Here is a 10053-nt window from a genome sequence, read left to right as displayed (position 1 = left end):
GAATATGAAAAGAAGCGTGAGAATGCAGCACAGCTAGCGGTTATGCATAACGCGTGTAGTGTGAACCTTTGCAGTGTATCTGAGAATGGTAGCAGTAGATGAATGTGGCAGCTGTGAGTGCGTGTGGACAAAACTGGTGAGTGCTAACTAATGGTGTTTGTAGGACATGACAGTTACAGGTACATGTGCATGTCTACAATGTCAGGATTCTCCTTGTCAAGCTTGCCCGACGTGACCGTCATGTATAGGGACGGCATTTGTGTTTACGCACCGATATCCCCGATGACTAAGTACAATCTTGTGCAAGTTGGATGGTGGCTAAAATGTTGGTCCGGTGATAACCTGACAAACCGGACCAGTCCTGGCGGCCATGTTATTGCGATCATCGGTATCCGCTCTGAACTGGGCGTGTGCTGTTCATGCGCACGGTGCCTCCTTTCGCTCCAAACCAGAGTGTAGTCTCAGTCACGTACACGCTCTCGCACACACCCGCAGGCACGCACACACGCACACCACACACACACACAGAGCATTCAAACACATTTCCTGTACGAATTCTAGTCCAACTTCACACAGCACTATTGCAAGTGTCGACAGACAGGCCAGTAGCTGCCTCTGACCATAACCATAATAACAAGAACTACAAAAACCAAAAATTAAAAAACACAAAATTTGCCTAGTCCATATCCAGAAACACTGTACACAGGCCTGCCTATCAAGACTGAAGAAGCTATTCACGTAAAAACATCACCAACATATTTTGGAAGACCAGAAAACCGGCAGTGAGCACGTGGGGTCAATCGACCCCAGGTTCGGGTAAAAATCTCAAAACAAAACTTACAATCGCCTACTATGACTCATGATTATCTAGGAGCACAGAAAAATTGAGGAAATACACACAAAGTGCTATACCGGGCAGTGGGGCCGGGGAGAGCACCAGGCTCACTGACAGTGGGAAACAGCACATCAGAACATGTATAAATAATAGAGAGCAATGGCGAAGAGGAAGAGACTACTTGTACAGCATAACAGTGAATAGCTTCCATCATATGTTAAAAAAGGGGCACAAGTACAAACGTACACACGTACACACACGTACACAAATCCGTGCGCGGTATGCGCATATCTGGTAAAATACTCTATCTGCCCGTGCAAAGGTAAAATAATAGGCGCACAGAGAATATTCTCATGACAAAGGAAGGTTGATCACTGTGAAACACTTGGTTCAGAAGGGGACACGGCTAAAATACAAAAAACACAGGTAGACCCAGAGAATCTTGAACTTTGGTTCAAGAGATGCGAGGAACATTGATGGGAATACCAGCAGCAGTCCTCAGGCCTCAATGGAGCGGTCAGGCGAAAGAATAATGACATGTAGCTCCGGGCAAGCATGCGTACACACACACACACGCACACACACGCACACATGCTTAGCACCAACGCAGAGCTGCATGGACCCCATCTGCACATATACACACATCCACCTATGTGTGTTGCATGCTGAGAACGTCGTAGCAAGTTTCACAGAGACGCGTCGGCTTGTGGATGTCATACTTGATAATAGGCATCTGCTGTTGCGTGCACTTGGAGCAGAGCAATCGGCCGCAGTGGCGACTGTAGTGGTGTGGACAATGTACACACACACACACACAAACACACACACACACACACACATACACACACACACACACACACACACACACACACACACACACACACACACACATACAGACACACAGGCAGGCAGACAGAGACAGACGGACACCCACCCACACACGCACCTTAGATGTCAATTGCTGGAGGCGATGATAGCGATACTCCAGCAGAACTTCAGAAGCCATACTAACTTTATCGAAAAGCTTGCAAACCAGAAAAACCGACCGCCACTATTCAGCCTGGACTACAAAGCACAGCTTTTACATGCACACAAAGACACACAAGACACAAACACCCCCCCCCCCACACACACACACACAGACAGACACACATACACACAGACAGACACACAGACACACACGCAAGACAATCTCTCACCAGTGGTGTTTCCTGGTCTTGATACCAAAGTTAGCTTGGCAGGTGTAACACTGCGTGCCTTCCAGCCACGGTGGCTCACTACTAAGCATCTCCAGCAGTCGGAAGAGCAGTTTCTTGGTGGCCACAGGTGAGTTGAACATCGACACTCCTTGTTTGTTGATCACGCCGGGGTGGGCGTTGTGGCGTAGTAGTGAGCGACACAGGTTACCAGCACCGGACATGTACGCCAGGAGAATAGCTGTGCAATGGAGCAACCGGTATCGGGGGGCACAGACACACACACAGACACACACACACACATACACACACACACACACACAGACACACACACATCACACACACATCACACACACACACACACACACAAGCACACACACACACACACAGACACACACACACACACACACACACGCACAAACACACAGGGTCAGTCATGCAGCATCACCATCACCATGAGCACCAACACAAGGATACTTCGGCTGGCGACTGCAAACAATACGAACTGAGCTAGAAGCACGAACTCCAATGCTTGAAGCAGCCACCTTCTTCTGACTCAAAACAAGTTCACAACATAATAATTATTATTATAATAAATCCCCATACCAAACAGGTCAAGAAGCACCTTTCCTCTTCCCTGGGACGCCACAAAACCAGGATCAGGCGTCAGACGTGGCTCCTGAGCGATGGTGGTGGAGGTAGGGAGGCAGGCAGGCAGGCACAGTGGGTTGGTCCAAGACCATGGTTGAGAAACAAGAGGTACCAGAACCAAGTCCTGCTTGGAAGCGGATGGGTTTTTCCAACCGTGCTGCGACCCACAGTGAATTAGTACCTAGTTACCGAGCGCAAGGCGAAGGGCAGCGTGGATGCGGCAATGTAACACTAACTTACGTGTGTTTCCTTCTGCATCGGGGAAGTTGACATTTAACTGTGGTCTATATTCCATCATGCTGTCAAACAGCGCTGCAGCGTTGTCCTTGGGGTTATTGCACAGTAGGTGAAGAGCAGTTTGACCCCTGAATGCACACAAACACACACATGCATACCAACACAACACACAGACACACACACATGCGTGCACACACACACATGCGTGCACACACACATGCGCACACACAGACACAGACACACAGACACAGACACACCCAGACACGCACACACATTATTATTATTGGTGGCAGTACGAGAAGCTGTGATACATACAGGCATCAGAAGAATAAATTATATCTAGGCTGAAAGGAAGACTTTGTTAGTACAGAAAGATAACGTTATTGACAACAAGGAGGGAGGGCAGGTGGAGAGAGAGAGAGAGAGATAGAGAGATAGAGAGAGAGATAGAGAGAGAGAGAGAGAGAGAGAGAGAGAGAGAGAGAGAGATAGATAGAGATAGAGATAGAGAGATAGATAGAGAGAGAGAGAGATAAAGAGAAATAGAGAGATAGATAGATAGAGAGAGAGAGAGAGAGAGAGAGAGAGAGAGAGAGAGAGAGAGAGAGAGAGAGAGAGAGAGAGAGAGAGAGAGAGAGAGAGAGAGAGAGAGAGAGAGAGAGAGAGAGAGGGTGTATGAGGCAGTGCTGAGTGAATGAGAGAGAGACACACACACACACACAGGCACACAAAAAGAATAGTACCTAAGATTTGCGACTTCGCAGTTGACATCAGAGTCTGCGAGCAGCTTACGGCTGACGGACAGGTGACCACTTTGAACAGAAATGTGCAGGGCTACAATACAGTACAGCAGGCACAGAAACACACAGGGCAAAGGCAACACGTTACCATGACGGCAGTGATGATAACAACAACAACAACAACAACAACAACAACAACAACAACAACAACAACAACAACAACAACAACAACAGCACCAGCACCCACAACAAAAGAAGATTCGTATGCCATCACAGGGACGTCACACACGGTACGGTCACTACGGTATTGACCGTAACACTAGTCGCCCCAAGTACCCCGCGAATCAAAAGAAAGCTCTGATTTGGGCTCTAAATTTCCAAAAATTTCAGCTCAGCCACCCCTCCTCAGGCTCCCCAACGAGTAAATTGTAGTTCAGATGGCTGACCGTACCACACTAAACTACCTTCCAACGCCGTCCCTGTACAGTGTATCAAGTCTAAAGATACATGTAGCACTGCATCAAGTCTAAAAATAGCACCTGTTGCAGTTTGACAGTAAGTCTTGTTTTTTGCTTTTTTTTGATTTCGGGTATTTCGTTGAATTAGCAAATCCAAACAGGTCTGAGGCTTGGTTGAGCGGAAATCTGAACTGGAGATTTTATGGAGTGCGCTGGCCACCTACGGGCCTGTAAGCAGCCCCCTCCACGTGCACACATGTACGTATGCACACATGCACACACACACACACACACACACACACACGTACACGCGCACACACAGCAATGATAAGAACAGCATTCCCCCGAGCCGTGCAGCGTACCATTGTCGTAGTTATCATCGATACTGTTCGGATCAGCACCATTGTCCAGTAAGACGCCGGCAATGGAAGCATGGTCTTCACCGGCCGCTAAGTGTAGTGGCGTGCGACGATGGTGATCAATATCTGCTGCTGTGCACCCTGCCAATAACTGACAACAACAGAAGAGGAAGAAAAGTTAAAAAAATATATTAATGATACCAGCAAGAACATCAGGAGAGAGAGAGAGAGAGAGAGAGAGAGAGAGAGAGAGAGAGAGATAGACAGACAGAGACAGAGACGAGAGAGAGAGAGAGAGAGAGAGAGAGAGAGAGAGAGAGAGAGAGAGAGAGAGAGAGAGAGAGAGACACACACACACACACACACACACACACACACACACACACACAGAGACACGGAGAGACAGACAGAGAGTGAGAGAGAGAAAAAAATCTTCCAACTTCGAGTTCCACACACTCTAAGTGATCACCAAAAAGTGCTTACTCAGATACAGGGCAACCAACAAATGCCTGCACCATGACCAGCAGCACCATGACCAGCAGCACCATGACCAGCAGCAGCAGCAGCAGCACACTGTCAACAAGTACATCTAGCAGCATCACCATCTCATATTGTATACGGTAGTGTCTTGTATAAAAGCCTGTCTCATACAAAAACCTGTTTTGAACACAAGCCTGATTTTGGAGATACACTGTCAGCACACACGCCTGGTTTTTAGTGTTGACACACATGGAAAATACCTGGTTTGAATAGAAGCCTGATGTGAATAGAAGCCTAGCCCTGCCATCGGTTTCTAGAGGATTAAGCCGCTGCCCGGCTTTTATATGCCACATTACTGTACTACACTCAACTTTGCGTAAAACGACATTCGGCAGGGCATCAGAAAAGTGTCGTTATTCGCGAAATGTCCTTATGCCCGAAGTCTCATTCTATGTACAGTATTACAGTTGGATGGGACTTTGCTCTGAGCATGGAAATTCTGTCGTTATTCGCGAATTGTCGTTATATCCGCAGTCGTTATTAACGAAGTTGAGTGTACTTACCAAGTGTCTGCAGATGATCTCCGATCCGGACATGACGGCCAGATGCAGTGCAGACTGGTTGCTGGCGTTCTGTACGGGGGTACGCACGTCAACACCCACACTCATCAGGAAGACCAGCGCCTCCACGTCACCCTTCTCCACGGCATGGTGCAGGAAGTTACGGCCGCGGGAATCCGTCTGCGAAAAGAGAGAAATGAAAAGAACAGGGGGAGAATAGTTAGAGTGGGTCAATGCTTCCCAGAGAATATCAGGTGGTGTCTCAGGAATGTCAGGTGTTGTCTTTAAGCAGTGGTGTTGAACAGCCACCATATTTCCCCGATTATAAGTCACGCTCGTTCATAAGCCGCACCCCCCCCCCCCCCCCCCCCCGGCTTGAGCCATGTTGTTTCACCAATAGTCACATACCGGTGTAAGTGGAACGTCACACTCGATTGTACGGCGCACTACCTTCTTTGCCCTTGAAGTTTTAAAGGTGCGACTTAAATTCCGGGAACATACAGTAACGTAACATCATCCGGCGGAAAACACTTCCAATCTCCTACCTGGTGGGCAGAGTCTGGACTGCGCTGAAGGATGTTGTTGGCGGCGTCGTTGTCTCTAGCAGCTAGCGCAGCGGCAAACGGCGTCTGTCCCAGCCGGTCCTTCAGTCCCAGGTCAAGATTGGGATGGGAGAGCAGCAGAGCCGTGACTTTGTTCTGCTTGGCGCTGATCGAGATGTGAATCGGTGCCCTGCCGTCCGTATCCTACACGTACACACACAGGTACCCACACGTACACACACACATACATATAACCAGAGGTACCCATACGGACACACCCACACCCACACACACACACCCACCCACCCTTTGACTCAACATCCGAGTTTAATTTTTTTTAAGTAAACCAGTAGTATTTAAAAAATACTTCTGGCTTCACATGCGACTTTCTTACCGTGGCATTGACCATTGCATTCTCCACTACTAAACACTGCACAACATGGTCCAGACCAGAGGCAGCACACAGGTGCAAGGGAGTGCTACCACCGCTGGCATTAGAACCTGTACACACACACACACACACCGGTATATATTGTAACATGCACACACGCACGCACGCACGCACGCACGCACACACACACACACACACACACACACACACACACACACACACACATATACACAATCAGTGACCATGTCATATACACAAACTAGACGCAATACAATCACAATCATACCAAACAAATAATTATTATAATGTGAACTGTATAAGTGCGAGCTGTCGCTAACTTCGTAAACTACAGATACACGCCCACACACAGTCAGATGCACCCACGCCCACACACACTCGCGTACCCCCCCCCCCCCCCCCCACACACACACACATATCGCACAATTCCAGCAGTTTCGTTGCGTCCCACCCCACCGCTTACCGTCTGGGTTGCGGCGTGAGCTGTCCACGTCAGCACGACTCTTCACTAGAAAGACGGCCGCTTCTTCATTGCGCATGGCAATGGCTCGGTGCAGCAACGTCTGTTGGAGACCGTCGGGTGCTACCGTCCAGCAGTTAGGGTCGCAGCCAAACTTCACCTACCAAGCAGTAGTGAACCCAAACAAGGCAAACGTGTTTGTGAACACAAACGGAAAACACCCGTATGTCCATCATCATATGCATACAGACTAACAACGTGTCGAGTCACTGTTGTTTCCTACGTTGGGTCTCCCGTAGGACTATTTGAAATATTTTTCGCACTTTCCGGATTTATCCATGGCAACGTTCAAGCCGCGCGAAACACAAGGCACACACCACGCGGAAAACAAAATGGAAAACGCGGTTTCGGTTCGTGGTGCATGCGGTGGGCGCATGCAGCCAACCCGTCTCCAAAGCAACAAGGCATGCTTAGTAGTCGTGGAGAAATCACGTAGAGCGAAACCCAATAGCGCTGATTTTTACTAGGGGTGAAACGATTAGTTCGAATATTCGAGTATTCGTTCGACAATTTCAAACGAGCGAGTATTCGAAATTTTGCACTCGATCGTTTTTTTTTTTTTTTTTTTTTTTTTGTATTGACATTGTATTTTTCAAAAACTTTTGTTGTACCGCTGGTCCACTGGTACATGGTATGCATGCGTTATGCATGGCTTTGAGTCAGTATTTTAAGACTTGGACGATGCGATCACCACGGCAAGTAACGTTCTGAGATATGAAAGTACTGATGAAAATCGTTACTTTACACTCTGTACAGGACGTCGGCGACTTTTGTTCCATGTTCACAGATAATTTCTTCCGAATTGGTCGAGAACTCGCAAATCTAGTGCTTTTGAATTTTGATAAAATACTCGAACTAATCGGATACTCAATCGAATATTATGAACGAGTGATTGATTGGTCAAAGTAGATACTCGTTTCACCCCTAATTTTTACGTATGAAAATTACGTGCAGTTCCTACGTTATTTTCATACGTAAGTCCGTAGAGCGAAACCTCCCTGATGGCACAGCTGTCTGTACGCCTTCCTCTGTCCGCGCATCTGTCTGTGCATGCTGCCAGCACGCACAGACAGATGCGCGGACAGAGTTGGCAGCGTCAACACCACAGTCGTCGCAACAGGAAGCCAAAAAGAAAACTGACGCACCGTATTTACGGCGTATAAGACGCAATGGAGTATAAGCCACAGCCAGATTTTTCGTCATGAACACAGATATCTACACCACATAATGACCATTCATTTGACCACCATAGTACTGACTTTAGCTGGGTGAAATACTGGTGTTTAATGTGTGGCTTATACACTCAGACCTCAATTATCCGGTCCTCTTTTATCCGGATCCCTCGCCATCTGGAAGAAAATCGGTGCTTACCGATTTACAGCATATGCCATGCATACATACAGTACGTGTGTTCGATTACTAGTATCCGGTTCCCTCGCCTGTCTGGATATGTTTGTGGAAAACGGATGTGTGCGGCGGTTATGCGAAGTCTGACTGTACTCGGGAAATACGGCACATACCAGTGTGGTGGCGATATCCATCTGCTTGCTCATGAGCGCTGCCCACAGCGGCATGGTTCCATTCTCATCGACGGCATTCAGATCCGCACCGCGCTGACAGAGGACCTCCACAACGCTGGGTAGTCGCCGGGTGATGGCCAGCTGCAGTGGTGAGCGGTTGTCTCGCGTTCTGCACACGCACGCACACACACACACGCACACACGCACACACACACAACATAGAATACGCATACACGTCGTCAGGTGAGCATACAGTACGCAAAGGCATCACACCACGGGCAAGCAAACAGCAACCGAGTATGGCCCCCTGCCATTAGTTGCCTCTGCCCTCCCTCCTGCTCTCTTCTCCTTCATAATTCATTGGCAGGATTGAGTTTGAGGTAAGGTGAACGAATAAAAGAAATACGCACGTGTATGCAATCGTCTCTGCCTCTCCCTTCCCCAGCAGTGGCAACACCCAGCCATAACACACAGATGCACGGAATAAGACACACAACATGCACACACAAACAAACATGCACACACAACATCCACACGAAAGTACAAACGTCCACCCCCCCCCCACACACACACACTAGCGCAGCAGCAGTACACACACACAGACCTGGTGTCGATGTTGGCACCGTGCTCCAATAGGAACGACGCCGCGCCGGTGTCATCTCTGAGAATGGCCTTGTGCAGTAACGTCAAGCCACTGCTCGTGTTCGCGTCCACCCGGGCAGCAGCCGAAAGGAGAACGGCCGCAATGTTGTACGCACGGCAATTCAGAGCGACGCCCAGCGCCGACTCATCGTCACCGTCGCGTATCTCCAGGTCCACGGCTGTGTGCTGTGCAGTGGATGCTTTAAACAAGGCGTCAACAAGAAGAAATAGACCATTTTTATAAACAAGAATCACAGCAATAATGATGAAGAGGATAGCAGCAACAACCACATGACAGAGATGTTAAGTCGTTATGTGGAAAACGACCTGTACATGCACAGTCGTTTTGCCAGTTTTGAGACGGAATTCGTTAGAATCTCACCTCGCTAACCCACAAAAACTAAAATTGAGGTTAAAATATCTGGTCCTACAGTAAGAGTAAACTTACGCCTGAATTCCAGGAAGACATTGACAACTGCCGTATGGCCACCGATGATAGCCATCATGAGCGGAGTGCGCAGTCCGCCAATGGACGGTGCGGTGGCTTCCAGGTGCAGTAGATCAACAACCGGAGCAGGGGCGGCAGCTGGTTCAGGCATAGCTGCAGCAGCAGTGGCAGTGGCAGGTTGCTGCTGTTGGTGTTGCTGCTGTTGCTGGTGGTGACGTGCTGCCATAGACATTGAGCCGTCGGTACTAGCCGGTCCTGCAGGACACGTGGGACATGTACAATGTAACCATGGTAACACGGTACATGCACAGTATTGTTGGTTGACAGCATGAAACAAGATGGAGGACACCGTTTTCGGAAACAGTGACCTTTCTACAACCATCCACGGTTGGTAGTGTTTCCGAACACGGTGTCCTACACCTTGTTACATGCTGTTAACCAACACCATGTTTCAAC

The 10053-nt window shown here is 48.6% G+C and overlaps 1 protein-coding gene across 1 annotated transcript in view; it reads right to left on the bottom strand.

Annotated features, from left to right (window-relative positions):
• Positions 1 to 555: 555 nt before the first annotated feature.
• Positions 556 to 10053, bottom strand: part of LOC135828771 (rabankyrin-5-like) — a 24609-nt gene continuing 15111 nt past the window's right edge. The window contains exons 13-24 of the mRNA XM_065341197.1: positions 9598 to 9852; positions 9112 to 9349; positions 8508 to 8676; positions 6931 to 7087; positions 6453 to 6559; positions 6062 to 6262; positions 5520 to 5696; positions 4480 to 4627; positions 3663 to 3753; positions 2923 to 3047; positions 2035 to 2272; positions 556 to 1614 (exon numbers count right to left, since the gene is read on the bottom strand). Coding sequence (XP_065197269.1) covers positions 1485 to 1614; positions 2035 to 2272; positions 2923 to 3047; positions 3663 to 3753; positions 4480 to 4627; positions 5520 to 5696; positions 6062 to 6262; positions 6453 to 6559; positions 6931 to 7087; positions 8508 to 8676; positions 9112 to 9349; positions 9598 to 9852 — 2036 coding nt within the window. The 3' untranslated portion in view covers positions 556 to 1484. The remainder of the gene's footprint in view (positions 1615 to 2034; positions 2273 to 2922; positions 3048 to 3662; positions 3754 to 4479; positions 4628 to 5519; positions 5697 to 6061; positions 6263 to 6452; positions 6560 to 6930; positions 7088 to 8507; positions 8677 to 9111; positions 9350 to 9597; positions 9853 to 10053) is intronic.

This window comes from Sycon ciliatum, chromosome 12 (assembly GCF_964019385.1).
Source record: "Sycon ciliatum chromosome 12, ocSycCili1.1, whole genome shotgun sequence".
In the NCBI taxonomy this organism is placed as follows: domain Eukaryota; kingdom Metazoa; phylum Porifera; class Calcarea; order Leucosolenida; family Sycettidae; genus Sycon; species Sycon ciliatum.
This window is presented reverse-complemented; position numbering and strand designations above follow the sequence as displayed.